Here is a 22,534-nt window from a genome sequence, read left to right as displayed (position 1 = left end):
CCTTTTTGTTTCTTCTCAGGAGGGGAGAGTGATTCTTATTCAGAAGAATATTAGCAAAGGAGTTCAAGGGCAGAAGGATTGAACTCTTGGGATTTCATTTTGGTTCCTTTGTCGCAAATTACCACTAAATTATCTGTTTCAAGCAACGTGTGGCTTCAAGGAGATGTGATCTTTTTTGTATTGTAACATATTTTTGCGTTGATAGAATTTTTTGTAATATTACTCAGTTGGGCATCACTAAAGTTCTCAGTTCATGAGCTCAGAATGGTTAACACGATCCCACACAGTTTATTTGGTAACGTTTTTATTAAATGAATGGAAGTGTGCATTTATATGGCGATTCTCTTGTGTTACTTCGTTGTTGACGGGTTCCATGGATCGATCCATGTGAGAGTTGGAACCTTTTTAATAGTGTGGTGTTTATAAATAAGGCATAAACATCTGAATTTGAGACTATCAGGAAGCAGATTACAGACAAATGTCATCTCGGTTGTTGGGATTTTGTCAAAATCTAAAGACGTTGGAAGATTCGAAAAATGTTGCTGAAGATGTCAAGTCATTTGCAACAGATGATCCTGATGAACTACGTTTACATGTGAATCAATAGTAGTTCTTTACTTCTTTTCTCTTTGGATACTAGAACTGACAATCTTTTAATTGAATGACTCGATAATTAAGTTAACACCAATCGGTTTAGTGAACCTTAACAAATGTATGTTTTAGTTTTAAAAGCAATTACTGAAAGTACATTTCCGAATATAGCTAGATTTACACTCACCCGGAAAACAAGTACCATTGAGGAAGCACTTTGTTTCCAAGGTTTTCCTGTTCTTCTTGAATTATTGCTGCAGAATCCAGCAAAATCTCACAACAATTGAAAAAAAATGAAAAACAGCAACAACATATCCAGTGAAATCTCACACGTAAGGGGTCTAGGGTAAAACAAATACTGCTGGACAGAGAACGAGAAGAGCAAGCTTTATTCATAGGCTAGTGAAGAATATATAGGCGCTAATACAACACCGAGTCCTAATGTAATACAACAAATAATTACAATCCTAAAGTGATATAATAACTAATTACAGTTGTACAAGAAGATAACTATAATATAATTACAAGTTATTCTCGGATATCTCTTTTACGCCCCTGCAAGTTGGTGTTGACGTCTATAATACCCAACTTGTCAAACATATGACTGAAAGAAGCATGTGGAAGTGGCTTGGTTAGGACATCAGCAACCTGATCAGCAGAATGTAAGTTCTTGACTTCAACCTCTTTGCGTTGCACCTGGTCACGGACAAAGTGGAAATCGATGGCAATATGCTTCATCTTACTATGAAAGACAGGATTCTCACAAATATAGGTAATTCCAATATTATCACAGAGTATGCGCAGAATGCAAGCAAGGGAAAAACGAAGCTCATGCAGTAGGTTGGTGATCCAGTTGGTTTCAGCCAGAGCAGCAGCTACAGCTCAGTATTCAGCTTCGGTGGATAACCGAGAGACGGATTGCTGCTTCTTGGAGGACCACGAGACTGGCGTACTTCCAAGATATTTAACATAGCCAGTTGTGGAAGTTCTGTCTATTGGGTCACCAGAACTTCCAAGAGTACTCCATAAGTCGATTATTAGTCTTATGGGTTATTTGAAGACCAAAAGAGGAGGTCTGTTTGAGATATCGAAGCAATCGCTAAACAACTTTCCAATGATTAGATTGGGGACAATGCATAAACTGGGAGAGTTTATTTACTGTAAATGCGATGTCAGGTCTGGTGAAGGACAAATATTGCAGGTTGCCAACAATTTTCCAAAAGAAAGAGCCATCAACAATAGGATCAACTTGATTTACACTAAGAATAGTAAAGATGGACATAGGAGTGGGAACTCCTTTTGAGCAAGGGCATTGATAATTTGTCGAATACCTTGTTCTTGATTTCCAGTAACAATAATGTCATCCACATATACAAGGATATGAACAATGAATCTTGGATGATGTAAGATGAACAAGGACGAGTCAAATTGTGATTTGAAAAAACCTTGTGTTACAAGAAAGTCCTTGAGCTCGGTGTACCAAGCTCTAGGTACCTGTTTGAGACCATAGATAGCTTTGTGAAGTTTGCAGACATGATTGGACAAAGTCGGATGCTCAAAGCCAGGAGGTTGTCTCATATAAACTAGTTCCTCTAAACGACCTTGTAAAAATGCATTATTTACATCAAGTTGATATAGACGCCAATTATATTGAACAGCGATGGCAAGAACTAGGCGAACAGTTGTATGATTGAAGAGCATTCCGAACCATGAAGGCCCGAAACACCCCTATCTGTCTGGTAATCATGAACATAAATCATATGATAAAAGAAATGTGGAAGATAAACAATAATATGAAAACATGGTCAAGAATCATATGAAATCAATAACGGGGAATAATGCCCCAAAATCGCCATCATCTGAAAAACCGTCTGCAAAATCTCTACTAAATGAATGAAACAATAACTATCTGAAAACTAGGACAAGGCCCCCAGTAGACCCAAAACTACTAAATGATAAATGAAACTGCCAAACAATCAGGCCTTCTGGAATATAGAAGGCTCACCAAGTGACTCTGCAATTCTGCCTGAGAACCTACTGATTATCTGGACCCCTAGACTGTGCCTCTGAATCTGGGAGGGAAGGGGGTCAATACAAAAGTACTGGTACGCAGAGAAATAAAAACAAAAATATAATTTTTTTGCAAAATATAGGTGAGAGCCATTATAAAGCAGTTTCATATCCAATCATTTGAAAACACATGGGCAAAATATAATAATTTTTCAACAACAATGTAATGCAGCTGAGCTAGGTGGAATGCCCTACATATCACATTTACACCAACTGTCAAACCTCGGTTACCGCCGAGATTAGAGTATAAGTGAGGGAAAGACACACAAGATCACACAGCAGGGTGTCTCGACCCAATAAAGTATGGTAGTGCACAAGATCACAAAGCAGGGCTCCTAACCATAGTCCCAATTTGGGAATGACATAAAGTCAGGTACACAAGATCACTTAGCCTGGTACCAAGTTCCCATGTTGGCAAACACGGTTTCCAGTGATGAGCCCTTACACTCAAACGCCTTTTTCGGGCATCCACCTATCTAGTATAAAATCAATGCATTCAACTCCATTTAATTAAACCACATATCTTATTCTGTAGGGTATCGTCATACCCGACTTGCAATCCATAAATATCATATCATTCTTTCATGCAACCATTATATTCACCATATATCAACATAAACAACCCTCTCATGACAAGTCAAAAATCATGCCCAAATCATAACAATGTTCAAAACATTTCATGTCATGCTTGTCAATATGATTTCAAACATTTCACATCATATGAGGATTTAATACAAAATCATATCAAAAGAGGAATTTCGTATAATTCATGCTCTCAAGTTCACATCTTTTCAAAATACATGCATATACGTATATCATATATCAAATCACTTCGGAAATAGGCCTAAAGACCAAATCAATACCATAAAACGTTTAAAACATAATCATATTCGTAATTTCAAAACCCCCATTTTGAAAACATGAATTTTAAGCCATGTGATTTATGAGATAGCCCCACATACCTCTATTTAAGAAATTGAGGGATGATCCTTGAAGCCTACGATGTGGGGATTCCAAATCTCCAATTATCTTCCAAAACCCACGGTTGAATCTTGAGTTATTTGGAATTTTTGTTTGAAACCCTAAGGGGTGTTCTTGAGAGGAAATTTGAGAAAAGGATTATATTTTGATGAATTGGGGGGCTAAATCTGGTGTTATAGACAAAATTTGGGTGAGGTGAAATGACTAAAATGCCCCTAAGAAAACAAACAAAGTCGAAACTGTCCCTCAGTTGACAAGCTGATAGGCTGAAGTAAAACGGGTATAACTCCTTACTCAGATGTTAGATTTGGATGAAACCAGTTGCATTGGAAAGAATACTCAAATAGCTTTCATTTGATAGGAGCATCTCTCCCATTTCATTATATTTAGAGAGTTATGATCATTTGAAGTTTACCCTGAAATGCTAAAAACTGGGCAATAGGCTATGCATTTTTCTACTATTTTGAAATCCAAACGCAGCCTTATGCGTTCCGAAAAATTCCGTAACTTATCTGAGATGTACGATGAGCTTTCCCGATTGTAACGCAACTTGAAAATATAAAAACGGATGTCGAGAAAGTTGAAAAGTTGTATTCCGAAGATTGCCAGCTAAAATGACTCTAAGTCCTCATTACACTTAGAAAATTTTTCAAGTTTTTAAGTCTAAGAGCACTCTATTAAAGGCTAATCCATGCACGACTTTTACGGGGTGTTACAGAATGTCACTGCAATCAGAAAAGATCCCAAATGATATCCCACACCGTCTCCACTGACAGTTCTAATATAATACATATACCATGTACAAGTATGAAAGAGAAGCGCAGAATAGGTAGACATCAAATCAAACACGCAGGCACTCTCACAAAGAGTGCATAATGTATGAAATGCAATGAGAATGATAATGATGGTGTGATGTCTGAGGTTGTCGCACAACCTCCGTATACACCTACCGAACACTGCTCCGTACGAAAAAAGTTTAGAAAAATTGATTTTGAGCCTTTAATCTTGTAATCTATGTGTTTTTTCTTGTAAGAATATTTGGGAGGAAGAAAATGAGGGATTTTGAAAATTTCTACTAGTTTAGGACGGACTTTAGGGTTATAGAACGGGTTGGGAAAGTTACATGGGATGAAAGGACAAGTCTGCCCCTAATTTAATAAGAGAAAAAAAAACTTTTACGGCGGAGAGGTATGATCCCCTAGAATTGCAGATAAAAGAAGTTGCAAATGTTGTTGAACACACAATTCAACTAAGAGTAACTGAAGTGGTATTGGCAGATGATGAAAATCTGAGAGAAAAGGCACAAGAGAGGCTTTCTGATAGCCTGCAACAAGCAGCAAAGGATATTGATCGTATCTGGAAAGATTCAACAACGATTCAAGATAAAGGGAACATGATGAATTTTCAATGGTTCAAGATTTTTCAGTGCTTCATGATTTTTCAGTGGTTCAATATTTTTCAATGGTTCAACCAAACATCAAAGGAATCAACGGTTCAAGAGTTTCCAAGCTCATCAAGAAATATTCTGAATGTTGAGAACAGTATGATTGGACGTGATGATCAAAGGAAACGGTTGGTAGAAGATCTTACTAGAAGCTACTCTGGTGAACCAAAAGTCATCCCGATTGTGGGGATGGGAGGCATTGGTAAAACAACTTTAGCGAACGAAGTTTACAACGATGCGTGCATTCGTTCTCATTTGATATTTGTGCCTGGGCTACTATTTCTCAACAACAAAATGAATCTTGTTGAGCCTTCTGCGTTCAACAAAGGTTGACATAGTTTTCATGGGCAGTGAGGCAGAGCTGGCAGACATGCTGCAAAAGAGTTTGAAAGGTAAGAGATATTTAATTGTATTGGATGACATGTGGAAAACTGAAGCATGGGATGCCGTGAGACTATGTTTTCCAAGTGAAAACAAGGGGAGTGGAATATTATTGACGACCCGTAACACTGAAGTAGCCCGCGATGCTGGTACAAAGAATCTTTCTTTGCAGATGGATTTAATGGGCCCGGATGAGAGCTGGAGTCTTTTCAAAAGTGTAGCATTTTGAAGAGAAGAATTACCATCTGATTTGGAGACTATTGGGAAGCAAATTGCAGAGAAATGTCACGGGTTACCACTAACTATTGTCGTGGTTGCTGGACTTTTCAAATCAAAAAGGACAAGAGAAGATTGGGAAAGTGTTGCCAAAGATGTCATGTCATTTGTCACAAATGATCCTGATGAACGATGTTCACGTGTGCTTGGGTTGAGTTACAATCACTTGACCAGCGGCCTAAAAACGTGTCTTCTGCATTTCGGAATTTTTCCAGAAGACAGTGAGATACCAACGAAGAAATTGATGAGATCATGGATGGCTGAGGGGTTCCTGAAGTTGGAAAATGATTTGGAAGGAGAGGCTGAGAAGTGTTTGCAAGAGCTTGTCGATAGATGTCTAGTCCTCGTCTTCAAGAAAAGTCATGGAACAAAAATTAGATCATGTAAGGTTCATGATCTAATATATGACTTGTGCGTGAGAGAAATTCAAAGGGAGAACATTTTTATCATGAACGACATTGTGCTTGGCCAATCAGATTCAGGATGGCCATATCTCAGTATGCAAAAAATGCAGACCTTTAAACGCGACTGATGAAGAAATTGATAATTATTGTCGCTATGGTCTTTGTAGGTCTCTTCTTACCTCCGTACATCGTCAGTTGAGAGATCACGACAACAACGATCTTTGAAACGAACCCGTTCTATTTTCTCTTTTCATCTTGAGGATTCATATCATATTCTCAAATCAGAGCTTATTCATTTCAAATTACTCAATGTCTTGGAGTTGAGACACATAGGGATTGATAATTTCCCTCTACAGATACTAAGCCTCCTCTGGTTGAGGTACCTATCATTCCCTGCAATGGGGATTTGTACATACCTCCAGAAATTTGTAGATTATGGAATCTGCAGACATTCATTGTTCAAGGTCCTAGTAGATTAGATTTAATAACTTTTCCTGAGGAAATTTGGGGACTAATGCAATTAAGGCATCTTAACATTCCCAGAATTTACTTGCCAAAGGGAGTCACATGGGTTTTTCAAACTTACAAACTATTTCCTACTTGTCTCCATGTTGTTGCACGAAGGAGGTTATTATGGGATTCAGAATGTCAAAAAATTAGTAATCCATGGAAATGATATTGACGGTAATGGGCTTCTAAACAATCTTGTCCATCTGCAGCAACTTGAAAAATTGAGTTGTTTTAGTCGACTTTTGCCAAGAAGTGCAAAAGCTTTTCCAGCAACGCTCAAGAAGCTGAAATTGGAAAGAACTTTTCTAAGCTGGTCGTACTTGGACATCATAGATGAGTTGCCTAACCTTGAGGTGCTGAAGATGATCGATGATGCTTGTGATGACGAAGAATGGCATCCAAATGTTAAGGGATTTACTCAATTGAAGCTTTTGATAATTGAAGGTAGTTATCTTGAGTACTGGAAAGCAACAGAGGACAAGAGGACAATTTTCCTGCCCTTGAGCGCCTCCTGCTTATCCATTGCTTTCATTTGAAAGAAATACCCATTGAGTTTGCAGAAATCCATACACTACAACTGATAGAGTTAACAAGGTGTCTTCCCAAACTTGGGGAATCTGCTGCTCGAATTCAACAAGAACAACAAGACCTCGGAAACAATCCCGTGGACGTTCGTATCTCCGATACATGTAAATATATAATATTTATCAGGGTCACACTCTGTTCCTCATTTCCACAAGTCAAGTCGTACACAAAAGTTATTTAGCTTTGCCCCATATTCTTTCACGAAAATAACCTTGACAAAATTTGGTTAAAATCGTACTTAAAATATAAGAGAAATTAACAAGAATATCCCTTATATTTGAGGGCAGCTCAAAATGGCCCTTAAATATATTTTTGTGCAGTTCTGTTACTTTAGTTTAAGCTTGTTAAATGTGGCAAATGGATTGTTTGGCTAATGTCCAACGCTTCCATTAAATTACAATAAAAATAAAATGAAAAAAATGAAGAGTAGATGTTTGTTCTCTTTGTTGTCATTTGCACAGGAATTTTAAGGTATTGATTGTATAAATTCTAGTAAAAAATGAGGTTTAATTGGATTCAACTCTTTTATGAAATAATTGAAATATCAAGAAGTGAAATATTTTGTATAAATTTTATCAAGATAAGTATATATATATCAAGGTTACACACAGTTTCTCGTTTTCACGTCACATCATACAGTTGTACGATCACATCATAATGATGATGATGATGAAGAAGAAGAAGATTCAGATGTTGATGTAGCAGAAGATGATGATTCTGATGCTGATGCTGCAAAACATGATGATAATTACGATCTTAATTGGTTATAGACTGCTGATGCTAGTTCATCACCCTTTGTTTTTCATAAATGTAAATGTATTACATTCTTCGGTTTTATAGAAACTAATTATTTGTAAAAAAAATACATATAATATTGTCAAAAAGATGAAAAAAAAAATTGAACAATCATCTTTTTGAAATATTATCCCTATGGTCTTTATAGGGCTCTTCTTACCCCTGTGCATCGTTAGTTGAGAGATCATGATGCTCTTCCGGATGAGAATTTTGTAACGTCTCTTACCCATACCAATGATGATAATAGTCCGTTGAGAAGAATTCGTTCACTTTTCGTGTTTGTTGCACCTTCTCTCCGTACTAATTCCAATTTCAAGCTTGGTCATTTGAATTTAATCAGAGTCTTCAACTTGAGCTCGATGTACTTCTCAGATTTTCCGATGCAGATACTTTCTCTCTTTTTGTTGAGGTACCTATCCTTTTCGACTCACATATCTTTTGGCATACCTCGAGGAATTCTCAAATTATTGAATCTACAAACTTTCATTGTTCAAGGGTCAGTTCATTCATTTATAAAGTTTCCAGAACTAACTTGGGAAATAAAGCAATTGAGGCACCTGAAACTCCGAAGCTTTCATTTGCCGGATCCTCCAAGTTCATCCATTGACGGAGAGAGGAACTTGATTTGGTCAAACGTACAGTTTGTTTCGGGCTTGCTTCCTTATTGTTGCACTAAGAAAGTCCTTTCCAGGATTCAAAACATTAAGAAATTATGTATTCGGGGGCACGTCTATGCTTATAACATGAATGAAGAAGTTATGGACTTCAGTGAAATTGTTGATCTGCATCAGCTAGAAGAAACATTGAGTATTAAAGTTGATCGTTATCACATGAGTCACTGGAGTTTAAGATCCCATAAATCGACAGTTTGTGTACCTAATGCAACACATTTTCCGACAGAGCTCAAGAAGTTAAAGCTGGTTGGAACTCGTCTAGCATGGGAGGACTTGAATATCATAGGCCAATGTCCTAACCTCGAGGTGCTGAGGCTGAAACCAAATGCTTGTCGTGTCCTGGAATGGCATCCAGTTGAAGGAGGATTTTGTAGGTTGAAGTTTTAGCTAATTGAAGATACAAATCTGTAATGTTGGCAAGATTTCCTTTACATCATGTTGTTGAGATACGGTAGCCCCAGCACGGACATCAAAGTGATGTAGAATGGATACGTCATTGTAAACTTCTTTCGCTAAAGTTGACTTGCCAATGCCTTCCATACTGATGATTGGTCACTCTAAAGTTGACTTGCCAATGCTTTCATACCGATGATTGGGATGACCTTGAGTTTACCAGAGAAGCCTCTTGTCAATTCCAAATAACGTTCTTAATTTTTGGAATATCTTCTGTTGAACTTGAATCTTGAACCAAAGATTTGCTTGATGCTTGTTTCCCTTTAACACAAATCTTTGGTGACTCCTTCTGGAAACGATCAATAGCCTCTGCTGCTTGTAGGCTATCAGAAAGCCTCTCATGTGCTTTTACCCTCAGGATATCATCATTTACCATTCATTACTTCTGTTACTCTTAGTTGAATTGTATGTTCAACAACATTTGCAACATCTTTTATCTGTGATCCAAAATCTGTCATTTCCGTAGAAACATTGCTTTTCTCAAACTTTTTCATGAAGAGCGAGAAGTTCTTCACTGTGTTCACTAATTGGAGATTGCACTGGTGAATTGGATGTCACGACCAATTCCATCGACTCTAATGTTCCTTGTGCAGTTTTTACCAGAAAACTGCAAGTTTCAAGACCTCAGCGGTGTTACTACATATAATACCAGTTTCAAACTATATTAACTCAAAAAATAATGCAAAGTAATAACCAAATCAATAACTGAAACCATAATCAAGTACATCGCCAGAGTCATAAGAGCATAATCAACCATACCAGAACAATAACATAAAGACTCCTGGACACCACAAAACTAACGGGTTGTCTCATCGTATAAAATAATCATCAAACTCGATCACAATCAACCACGTGGTCAATCTGCTAGTACCTGGAGTTAAATTTGTGAAGTTACATAAAAAGAGAAGGGAAGAAGAGAATTAGTACAACAATTCTTGTAAGTCTCATAGACCATCACCTAAAGGCCGTGGCAAGGTTTTATGCATTACAGAAAATTAATGTATAACATATTACAGGCATCATTAGTTACATAAGAATATACATCGAAACCTGTATATATATATTATATCATAACCTACTTATGTTCTTAACATTCTATTGACTCAAAAATATGTTACAATACAAAAGATATCACATCTCCTTGGAAGCCACATATTTTTTGAAACAGATAATTTAGTGGTAATTTTCCACAAAGGAACCGAAATGAAATCCCAAGAGTTCAATCCATCTGCCCTAGAACTCCTTTGCTAATATTCTTCTGAATCAGAACCCCACTGAGAAGAAACAAAAAGGGTCAGTAGAAGTTCGACAAGTCACATTATTCAGATGCAGATTTAGAGCGTATTCAACCAAACTCACATCTTTCAACTCAACTTCCATGTGAGAGCTAAAATTCTTATATTACATCTCAACTAACAATTATTTACTAATTCAAGAAATGAGTTGCAAATATTGATGTATAATTTTACAGATTCTATAATCGATTCATTCCTTATCTCACTTACCTTGATAATATATCAAAAAGATGATTATTCAAAAGTTTAACTAAAGTAACCAAACTGCTCAAAAACATATTTAAGTGGCCATTTTGAACTACCCTCAAATATAAGAATATGGGGCAAAGCTAAATAACTTTTGTGTACGACTTGACTTGTGAAAATGAGAAACAAAGTGTGACCCTTATAAATACTATATACTTACATGGACGGGAGATACGAACATCCACGGGTTGTTTCCGAGGTCTTCTTGTTCTTGTTGAATTCTTGCAGCAGATTTCCCAAGTTCGGAAAGACACCTTGTTAACTCAATCAGTTGTAGTGTGGGGATTTCTGCAAACTCAATGGGTATCTCTTCCAAATAACTGCATTCTTTAAGCACAAGGCGCTCAAGGGCAGGAAAGTTGTCATTTGTGGCTTTCCAATATTTGAGAAAACTATATTCAATTAACAAAAGCTTCAATTGAGTAAATCCCCTAACATTTGGATACCATTCTTTGCCACGACAAGCACCACCCATCAGCTTCAGCACCTCAAGGTTAGGCAATTTTGCTATGATGTCCAAGTACAACCAACTTATATAAGTTCTTTCCAACTTCATCTTCTTGAGTGTTGCTGGAAAAGTTTCACTATAACAGCATGTAAAACTCAATGTTTCAAGTTGATGCAGATGGATAAGATTGTTAAGAGGGCCAGAGTCCCGATAACATCCATAGTCAGTCACATCTTGTCTAATTCCTAATTTTTTAACATTTTGAATCCCCAAAATAACCTCGTTTGTGCAACAACCCGAAGACAAGTAAGAAATAGTTTGTAAGTTTGAAAAATCCAAGTGTCTTCTTTTGTCAACAGATCCACTTGGGCAATCTGGCAAATAAAATCTGGGCAGTTTGAGATGCCTTAATTGCATTAGTCCCCAAATTTGCACTGGACATTTAATGCCTACATATGATCGGAGATTCCCTTTAACAATTAATGTCTGCAGATTCCATAATCTGCAAATTTCTGGAGGTATGTCTAAATTCTCACGGCAGCACAATGATAGGTACCTCAGCCAGATGAGGCTTAGTATCTGTATAGGGAAATTATCAATCTCTCCTGTTTCAATTCCAAGACTTTGAGTAATTTGAAATGAATAAGATCTAATTTGAGAACAGGAGAAAAAAATGAATCCTTACGATGAAAAGAGATAATAGAATGGGTTCGTCTCAAAAGATCGTTGTTGTCATAATCTCTCAACTGACGATGTACAGGGGTAAGAATAGCCCTACAAACACCATAGGGACAATAAACAATTTTACCATCAGTCACGCGTTTAAAGGGTTGAATTTTTTGCATACTGGCAAATCGACATTCTGAATCTGAGTAATCAAGCACAATGTTGTTCATGATAAAAATGTTCTCCCTTTGAATTTCTCTCACGCACAGGTCATATATTAGATCATGAACCTTACATGATCTAATTTTGGTTCCATCAAGACTTTTCTTGCAGACGAGGACTAGACATCTATCGACAAGCTCTTGCAAACACTTCTCAGCCTCTCCTTCCAAATCATTTTCCAACTTCAGGAACCCCTCAGCCATCCATGATCTCATCAAATTCTTCACTGGAATCTCACTGTCCTCTGGAAAAATACCGAAATGCAGAAGACATGTTTTTAGATCGCTTGTCAAGTGATCGTAACTCAACCCAAGCACATGTGAACATCGTTCATCAGGATCATTTGTGACGAATGACTTGACATCTTTAGCAACACTTCTCCAATCATCTATTGCCCTTTTAGATTTGAGAAGTCCAGCAACCACGACAATAGTTAGTGGTAACCCGTGACATTCATCTGCGATTTGCTTTCCAACAGTCTCGAACTCATATGGTAATGCTTCATTTGAAAATGCTGCAGTTTTGAAAAGACTCCAACTCTCATCTTGATCCATGAAGCTCATCCGCAAAGAAAGATTCTTTACACCAGCATAACAAGCTACTTCATCATTACGGGTAGTCAACAGTATTCGATTCCCTGCATTGTCTTCAGTCGGAAAGCATCGTCTCATGCCATCCCACACTTCACAACTCCATATATCATCCAAGACAATTAAGTACCTCTTTCTCTTTAAACTTTTCTGCAGCATGTCTGCTAGCTCTGCTTCACCTTTCATCTTAGCCGTGTCATCCATTTTGATCGTCGATTGCAGAAGGCTCAGCAAAATTTCCTTTATGTTGTGCTGTTGAGATACAGTAGCCCAGGCACGAACATCAAAACGGCATAGAATTGATCCATGATTGTAAACTTCTTTCGCTAAGGTTGTTTTACCTATGCCTCCCATCCCGACAATCGGGATGACTTTGGGTTCACCAGAGTAGCATGTAGTCAGATCTTCTAACAACCGTTTCATTTGATCATCACGTCCAACCATATTATTGTTAACATTCAGAATATCGTCTGTTGAACTTGAAAAATCATGAACCAAGGATTCCTTTGATACTTGTTTGCCTTTATCTTGGATCTTTGTCGACTCTTTCCAAATACAATCAATGTCCTCTGCTACTTGCTGCAGGCTATCAGAAAGCCTCTCATGTGCCTTTTCTCTCAGATTTTCATCACTTGCCAATACAACTTCAGTTACTCTTAGTTGAATTGTGTGTTCAACAATATTTGCAACTTCTTTTACCTCTACTTCAAAATCCGTCATTTCCCCAGAAACATTGTTTTTCTCAAGGTTCTTGACAACTACTTCGAGGGAACTAATCTTTTCATGAAGATCAGAAAAGTCTTCTCTGTGATCACAGGTTAGAGATTGCATTGGTGAATTGAATGTCAAGAGCGATTCTATTGTTCTCATAAGGGAAGCCACACTTGCATGAGCCATATCTACTGTATTCACGTTTGCCTTTGCGATTATGACCTGAAAGCTGTAAGATGCAAGAGGTCAATGATATTATAGATAACATGATACCCATTCTTTAGTATGGGAACATCTTTGTAGATGAATTGAACTCATAGAAATCTCTTAGCTCAAAGTTTAGTTGAGAATTATCCTTCCGATTGAGTTTTAGTTGACGTTCTTACTTGGGTCAACTTCCAATGATCATTAATCCTAAGATAGGAACGATGCCCATATTTCACCATTGTGCTTCGGGTCCAAAAACCCCAAGTGGGTCACGTACGGAAAATACATTTTCGAGGAATATCAAGCTCATGGAATTAAAACACTCAAAAATGGGTGTAAACCAAGAAAACTTTGGGCTAAAATCAAGCTCTAAGTAAATTTGTGGTTTTGAGTCAAAAAACAAGAAATTCATCAATAAAGTGATGAAATCTTACCTTAATTCGGACGACAATTACGATAAAAGATGTTTAGAAAGCTCCCAAGTCACCAAAAGACTCAATTTTGAGTCGTCATACCCATTTAGGGTTTTTACGTCTCAAGGATGAAGAGGAAATTCCCTAATTTGCGACTTTAGGATCTATTTATAGACCCTTTGGGCAAAGAAATTTCATGATCGTCGTCACTAGGACTGTAATCGCCATGTCGCAATCGACATACCTACCAAATTAAAGGTTTTTGAGTCTTCTTTCCAAGCAAAAAGTTATAGACTTTTTAGTGAGGCATCATCCCAGCTGTGCAGTGGAGCTCAAGCCAAGAGATCACTTGTTTTCCTCCGCGTTGGGCTGCGCAGCCTGAAGCATACCTCTCCAACATAAAAGTCCATTTTTCTCTTATTAAATTAGGGGAAAACTTGTCCTTTCACCCCATGTAACTTTCCTAACCATTTTTATAACCCTAAAGTCGTCCTAAACTAGCAGAAATCTTCAAAATCCCTTATTTTCTTCCTCCCAAAAATTCTTATAAGCAAGAACACATAGAGTTCAAGATTTCAAGGCTCAAATTCCATACTTGAAACTATTTATACAAGGTATTTATTTCAAGTTATTCGTATTTTCTAAACGATGGATTGAGACTAGAGTTGAAAATTGATTTTTCTAAACTTATGTGGTCGCTCAACTAATAGTTATTAGATTATAAATATGAGTAATTGAGGGAAACTAACCTTTGAATGGTAGAAATTTGGGAAGAAGCAACTGATCACTGCAATAATATATATACTATGAGAAAAGAACATAAAAAACATAAATATGAGTATATGGAAAAAAGATAGAAATAGTAGCAAGTAATGAAGATTAAAATCAATAGAAATATGTCACACCTGATCTCTGAGTGACTAAAATGGTATTAAATTTTCTAGATAACAAAGTGTTGGCTTATGATAAATTGGGATGATAACTTCAATTATATTTTTGAGATAGAAAGTTATTAAAAGATGATTATAGACAATATATCTGCATATACTTTTCTCAAAGCTCATTGAAATATTAAAGAAAGAACTTGGCCAATTTGCTGTACCAATCAAATTTTATATATATATATATTAGCTGCCTGCAAGTGATACTTTTGTGGACTAATCAATAAACAAATAATAAATCTCCAGCTTAGGAGCCAAATAATGTAGTATTTTTTTCTTAAAAAAGGCAATCTTTTTGACTCATACGGTGAGTAATGCTATGACTCAATTATCAAGGCTATCTTTAATCTGCAGAAAAAAAATATTTTAAATTTTTATTCAGTGGGACATGTAACATTTTAAAAAGTATTCTCTCTGTTTCAAAAAAATTGATCTGTTTTTATTTTTGTTTTTTGACATAATACATAAACAGGAATTTTAACTATGACCTTTTAATTTTATCAGTGCACAAGTAGACCCTTTAACTATGAAAAAAATGAACCAAAAAGACACTCCAATATTAGGTGTGTTTCTCACACTAATAAGTGATAATTTAGGTTTGTGTATGAGTTTTGGTATGAAACTAAAAAAAAAGGGAATAATTTAAGTGACTTTTTGACACTTAATACTTTTTCCAAAGAGATACGTATCCGATATCCCTCAAACTATAGCCAATGGATCCTATCATTCCTGAACTTAATTTTAGTGTATTTTTATTCCCTTTTATGCTGACATGTCATCTTTATTACATAAAAATGGGATCCACGTCAAAAGTATCACGTCAGCTAAAAAGGTGTCATACCAACTAAAAAGGGTAACAAAAATACATTAAAATTGAGTTTAGGAGATAATAGGACCCTTATAAAGTTGAAGTGTATCGTATCAAATTTGATTATATTCAGGTGGGTACTAATGCTTTGCTCTTTTGCAAATTAAAGATTATATTGATAATTGAGTCATCATATTCTGAGTCAAAATGATTTCCTTTTTTTTAAAAAAAAAAAGCAAACTATTTGGCTCAGAAGCTGAATTTTTTTTTTTTGATATATATATATATACACACCATTAGTCACTTATAAGTCCACAACATATTAGTGGCAGACAAATAATATATATAAAAAAATTGTGATTGGTACAACAAATTGTCTAAGATCTTTTTTAAATATATCAATCAGGTATATTTCTAAATAATTCCATTAGGGGATATGGGTAGATTCTAAGTGTGTGCAAACCTTACTCCAACTTTGTGGAGGTAAAAAAGTGATTTTCGAACGACCGTCATTTAATGTAGTAACTTCATCAAATTAGTTATAAATAAAACGATAGTGAAAAAAACTTGACAACTAATAAAGAAAGCAACACATAGCATTCCGAAAAAGGAACATGACAACAAAAATAATATGATAACAATTGAAACACAATATAACCATCTTTTATTTTTATTTTTTAAAATATAATAAAGGTATAAAGCACAAAGCATCTTTTTATAACTTTTTATCTTAAAACTACATAAAGCACTTTCCCCACATGTAACAATAATTGAAATTCTCATCCCAATTTTTCAGAAGGCAAACACTTTGTTAGTCACTCAGAGTGGTATGTCATTTTTCTTTTGATTTTAATCTTTGATTTGTGTTTTTTATAGTATTTTGTTGCAGTGATCAGTTGTTTCTTAATTACTCATCTTTTTGAGTTAATAATTATTAATTGAATGGCCATATGAAATCAACCTCAACAACATAGCATACATACTGCCACCCTGTAATTTTTTGTTAAGGATGTTACCGAGGATCTCGGAGGAAAAAATTACGCTCTTCATTCATTTAAATAAGAATGATATATTTGACTTAAAGTGAAGTTTAAAAAAATAGAGACGACTTTTGAATCGAGTAAAACATCTAGTATCCTCCTAAACTATGACCAAATTTGTCACGACATACTTCAACTTCACAGGAGTCCTACTACCCCCCTCAACTAAATTTTAGCGTAATTTTATTCATTCTTTTTAGCTGATGTGGCACCTTTTTAGCTGACGTGTCACCTTTGACGTGGGCTCCATTTTTACGTAATAAAGGTGTAACGCTAGCACAAAAGAGTGACAAAAATACGCTAAAATTGACTTCATGGGTGCAATAGCCCCCCTGTGAAGTTGGAGTGTAACGTAACAACTTTTGCCATAATTTGGGGGCACTAGATGCTTATCTCCTTCTTAATCATATGATTTTAAATTAAAGTTCTGTCACTGTACCAAAATGCCCTTTAATCTTATGGTCTTAAATATGTCACGTGAAAAGTTGAAATTAAAATATAGCCAAAAAAAAGAAAGAAGTCAGTTCTTTTTTAAATGAATTAAAAAGGAAAGCACGTAGGTCATTCTTTTTTAAACAAAGGGTGTATCATTTTCCTCCAAGTATACAGTGGACAACCAAGGTCCATTTCGATTTGTTTGTCTTTTTGACTTGACACGAAGTTGACTAAAGTAAAGAAGACTTTTAAATTATGACCCTTTAATTTTATGGTCCGACTTTCTAGAAAAGTTGGAAAATCCTAAAAGTGGGGTATCGGAAGGATGGGGTGTACGTACGCAGACCTTACTTACTGTTTTAGGGAATCTGCATTTGAAAGGTTAGTTTCCCTTAATTACTCTCTTATTTAATTAAAGTTTTAGTGAAAAACAACACTTGTAGTGGCTTGTCAATGTATAATTTAACTCTTTGTACTATGTATATAGTTATGTTGCTCGAACTTCTCTTAAATAACGTTGATTACGTGTTGGATCCTTCAAAAGTTGTGCATTTTTTTAAGGATCTGACACGGGGGTGGAATCTTTTTAAAAGAGTTCCAGCTACCTAAGTAAGCTAAGCGGAGTTTTGAACCACAATCTCTTTTTCGTACTCTGAGTTAAATTATTTTTCCGCGTCAAATGAGCTAAAGCTACTGAGTTTGGGACTAAACTCACTGTTACCCTGTGATAGCTATGATTAAGGCAAATACATTACCTGATCTTATTTAGTTTATGCAAATCTGTGTATCTCGTTATTTGTAATACCATTGACATCTTGCAACCTGCAGCTTTCAGGTCATAACCGCAAAGGATAGAAACGAGAATACAGTAGATATGGCTCATGCAAGTGTGGCTTCTCTTATGAGAACAATAGAATCGCTCTTGACATCCAATTCATCAATGCAAACTCTAATCTGTGATCACAGAGATGAAATTTGCGCTCTTCAGGAAAAGATTAGTTCCCTGGAAGTAGTCATCAAGAACTTAGAGAAAAACAATATTTCTGGGGAACTGACAGATTTGGAAGTTCAGATAAATGAAGTTGCAAATATTGTTGAACAAACAATTCAACTAAGAGTAACTGAAGTTTTATTGGCAAATGATGAAAATCTGAGAGAAAAGGCACATGAGAGGCTTTCTGATAGCCTGCAACAAGTAGCAGAGGATATTGATCGTATTTGGTAAGAGTCGACAAATATCCAGGATAAGGGCAAACATGCATCAAAGGAATCAACGGTTCAAGAGTTTCCAAGCTCATCAAGAAATATTCTGAATGTTGAGAATAGTATGGTTGGATGTGATGATCAGAGGAAACAGTTGGTAGAAGATCTTACTAGAAGCTACTCTGGTGAACCCAAAGTCATCCCGATTGTCGGGATGGGTGGCATAGGTAAAACAACCTTAGAGAACGAAGTTTACAATGATGCGTACATTCGTTCTCATTTTGATGTTTGTGCCTGGGCTACTATTTCGCAACAGCACAATGTAAAGGAAATCTTGTTGAGCCTTCAGTGTTCTACTAAGAGTGACACATTTGACATAAACGATGAAGCAGAGCTTGCAAACATGCTACAAAAGAGTTTAAAGGGTAAGAGATATTTAATTGTATTGGATGACATGTGGAAAACTGAAGCATGGGATGCCATGAGACTATGTTTTCCAAGTGAAAACAAGGGGAGTGGAATATTATTGACGACCCGTAACAATGAAGTAGCTTGTTATGCTGATACAGAGAATGTTTCTTTGCGGATGAGCTTCATGGATCAAGATGAGAGTTGGAGTCTTTTCAAAAGTGCAGCATTTGCAAGTGAAGCATTACCATCTGAGTTTGAGACTACTGGGAAGCAAATCACAGAGAAATGTCACGGGTTACCATTAACTATAGTCGTGGTTGCTGGACTTCTCAAATCTAAAAGGGCAATAGAAGACTGGGAAAATGTTGCGAAAGATGTCAAGTCATTTGTCACAAATGATCCTGATGAACTATGTTCACGTGTGCTTGGGTTGAGTTACAATCACATGACTAGCGATCTAAAAGCCTGTCTTCTGCATTTTGGGATTTTTCCAGAAGACAGTGAGATACCAGCGAAGAATTTGATGAGATTATGGATGGCTGAGGGGTTCCTGAAGTTGGGAAATGATTTGGAAGGAGAGGCTGAGAAGTGTTTGCAAGAGCTTGTCGGTAGATGTCTAGTCCTCGTCTGCAAGAAAAGTCAAGATGGAGCAAAAATTAGATCATGTAAAGTTCATGATCTAATATATGACCTGTGGGTGAGAGAAATTCAAAGGGAGAACATTTTTATCATTAATGACATTGTGCTTGATTACTCAGATTCAAAACGGCGATATCTCAGTATGCAAAAAATGCAGCCCTTTAAATGCGTGACTGGTGATAAAATTGATTGTTGTCCCTATGGTCTTTATAGGGCTCTTCTTACCCCTGTACATCATCATGAAAACAACGATCTATTGAAATGAACCCGTTCTATTTTCTCTTTTCATCTTAAGGATTCATATTATTTTTTCAAATCACAGCTTATTCATTTCAAATTACTCAAAGTCTTGGAGTTGAGACACAAAGAGATTGATAATTTCCCTGTAAAGATACTAAGCCTCATCTGGTTGAGGTACCTATCATTGCAATGCTATGAGAATTTAAACATACCTCCAGAAATTTGCAGGTTATGACTCACATAACGGTTGGACAACACTACAGCGGTCTTAGCTTCTTCGACAGTGCTCATCGTCACAAACCCGAATCCACGACTCCTATCAGTCTCCCTATGAAGAAATTCACTTCAACATAGTTGGTACAGTTTATCAGGTCAGTGGACTATTTGTTGAGGCACTAAGGCTGGTCTTAACTCAAGTTCTGCTTCAGAAGAAGGGACTAACTCTCAATCCCATCACCAGCCTATAAAACATGTGTAATGGATGATCCGATCTCATGGAGTTGAGTTATTTTATCTCATGTGGTGCAGATGAATGGATGTTCCTTTGTTGAGGTGTATATGATTCCTGTTAGGTCGGCCTTTTTTTTTTTTTTAATTAAATAAAAAAAGAGGTTGTAGTTAAATCTATGGTTTTTAATAATTCCAAACCTCTTACATTGCACATTCCTCTTTTGGGAGAAAGGTAAAAAGTAAATGAAGAACAAATACAATTGGAATCTTTTACATGTATTTGATTCCTGTGGCTTGGAGCTACTATTTCATCTTTTGTTGTTTAGCATCATGAAGACCTCGTTTTTTGTTGACACTATGACTGCATTGTTCATCATCTCAGCTAACTGTTGATATTAAAACTTCAAAGAGGCACTTCTGTATCGTTAGTTTCAAGTTGCTTGGAAGGTGTAATGACAGATTTGTTTCTTGTGGAATTCTGACATATATAATTATACCTTTTTGGAAACAAGTGACCATACTTCATATTTCCGTTAGTTTTTAGTCGTGTGTTGAGTTGTGTCCTGCATGTGGCATTACTTTAGTTATTATTCTGTCGTGGCTGGTGTGATGAAGTCAAAAGAGGTTGAGATGAAGCTATGGGGTTTTATAGGTGATATTTTTTGCTCCTCTGTTTACGTTTGCATATTTTGTATTCAATTATTGTGGAGCTAAAAGGCTTAGTTCTATAGAGTGTTAAAAAGTTTGTTGTGCGTTGACATTTCTTTCCCTTTATCATCATCGTATTATAAGGACCAATTGAATTAGATCCAGTTTTCTAATTTATTTCACCAGCGTCTTCAGTTTTGCTTTGAGACTGCACAGGTGCCCAAATAACCGCATCCCCTCCCTGAAACTTATAATTTGTATGTATATTGGACTGCTGATTTCTTTGCATCTTGCGAGGGTGCTGATGTTTCCATTGGTTAATAACTCAAGAGAAGAATTCAACTTCTCTTGTTGAGTACAAACTTTAGCATGATTACTACCATTATGCACTTGTGATGTTGAGGCAGGGAAGGCAGCACAACCGGAAGCTTCTGCTTGTTCTTGTTAGTCGTATTACCTTGTCGGCTGCGAGGAAGACTCGACCGCAACTCTGGCATTATTGACCATGTCCGATTCAGCATTTTAGGCGACTTCATGAGCCTCATGGAACAAAGCCTAAATTCCTAAAAAAACAATTCTAAAGGATACAACAAAGCCATAGTAATAGACAAAGCACAAACAAAAATTCAAGTCCAAGTTCCTACCAAATCTTTTCAAGAAACTTGAAATGGATGGCACAACATCAGACAACACATTTCTGCTCAAATTCAAGTGATACATGTGTGAAAAGCTCATAAATTTCATAGGAATCTCGCCTGTCAATCGATTGTTCTAAAGTAACAATGTAGTTAAGAAGGTGTGTGTAACTTGATGGTATTTTACCTGAGTAACCTGAACCTGCGAGCCTCAATTCTTGAATTTTATGCAGCTGACCAAATTCTGTAGGCAGTTTTATGTACATTGGATTATCATCCATAAGAAAATATTTTAGACGTTCTAACTTATTTAGTCCTTTAGGGAAATTCCCACTTCTTGTTACTCAGAGCCAAGAAGTTCAAAAATTGTAAGTCTTCAATTGTCTCGGGGGAGGATTTCACAAAAATAAGTCTTTTTTAAAAAGACTTACATATAGTGGGTTGAAAGTTATTGACTTTTTCCTAACCAAAGATACGTAACAACTCTTCTATTGTTTGTTTGTTTTTTCTCAATCTTAAAGATGCAAGTTCTCAAAGATTGATGATACTCCAAATCCGCTCCCTCCGTAAACTATATTGAAGAGGCACTATTCCGAGAAAGCTTATTACACATTCAGCCAATAAACATCCAGCATCCCCGGACCATCGAAACTAAAATGTTACAGAGAAACTTAACAGTTGGAGGGTACAAGCATAAACAATGATACAATGAGAGAGCAATCTATTTTATAAGGGGGCACTACTTTGCTCGATGCACTCATTTTAACAAAGGATTAAGAACTCCAAAAACCTTCACAAATATATTGGTCTGCTTATTTCTTTGCATCCTGCCAGGGTGCTGATGTTTCCATTGGTTAATAACTCAAGAGAAGAATTCAACTTCCCCTGTTGAGTTCGACTTTAGTGGGGATTACTACCATTATGCACTTGTGATGTTGAGGCAGGGGGAGGAAGCACAACATGAAGCTTTGGCTTGTTCTTGTTAGTCGAATTAACTTGTGCGAAACAAAATGGCACGAAAGCAACTATTGTTAATTGGACTAAGTAAGTTCTCTACACATGCTTCTTTATGATATATTTGAAACTTTATATGAATAAATGATCCTATTTTTCATCTTTTCG

General features: G+C 36.3%; 2 protein-coding genes and 1 pseudogene across 2 annotated transcripts; 2 read left to right on the top strand and 1 right to left on the bottom strand.

Annotated features, from left to right (window-relative positions):
- Positions 1–4,521: 4,521 nt before the first annotated feature.
- On the top strand, positions 4,522–6,275 carry LOC124895402 (annotated as a pseudogene).
- A 3,369-nt stretch (positions 6,276–9,644) lies between these two features.
- On the bottom strand, positions 9,645–15,037 carry LOC107852562 (putative late blight resistance protein homolog R1A-3). The gene is given in 7 exon segments (XM_047405840.1): positions 9,645–9,771; positions 10,670–10,757; positions 10,866–10,889; positions 10,892–11,758; positions 11,761–13,571; positions 14,712–14,749; positions 14,868–15,037. Coding segments are annotated over 5 exon segments (2,874 nt in total). The 5' UTR covers positions 13,529–13,571; positions 14,712–14,749; positions 14,868–15,037.
- Positions 15,038–16,464: 1,427 nt separating this feature from the next.
- Positions 16,465–19,970, top strand: LOC124895401 (putative late blight resistance protein homolog R1B-16). Its single transcript, XM_047405839.1, has 2 exons — positions 16,465–16,538; positions 18,015–19,970. The coding sequence occupies exon 2, from the start codon at positions 18,514–18,516 to the stop codon at positions 19,702–19,704; it is 1,191 nt and encodes a 396-aa protein (XP_047261795.1). The 5' UTR covers positions 16,465–16,538; positions 18,015–18,513; the 3' UTR covers positions 19,705–19,970.
- Positions 19,971–22,534: the final 2,564 nt, after the last annotated feature.

This window comes from Capsicum annuum, unplaced genomic scaffold (assembly GCF_002878395.1).
Source record: "Capsicum annuum cultivar UCD-10X-F1 unplaced genomic scaffold, UCD10Xv1.1 ctg81839, whole genome shotgun sequence".
In the NCBI taxonomy this organism is placed as follows: Eukaryota; Viridiplantae; Streptophyta; class Magnoliopsida; order Solanales; family Solanaceae; genus Capsicum; species Capsicum annuum.
The sequence above is the reverse complement of the archived record's forward strand: the minus strand, read 5'-3'. Positions and strand labels throughout refer to the sequence as shown.

What these genes read in the sequence shown, in the direction of transcription:
- LOC124895401 (XM_047405839.1), top strand. Translation starts at nt 18,514, where the DNA reads ATGGTTGGATGTGATGATCAGAGGAAACAGTTGGTAGAAGATCTTACT.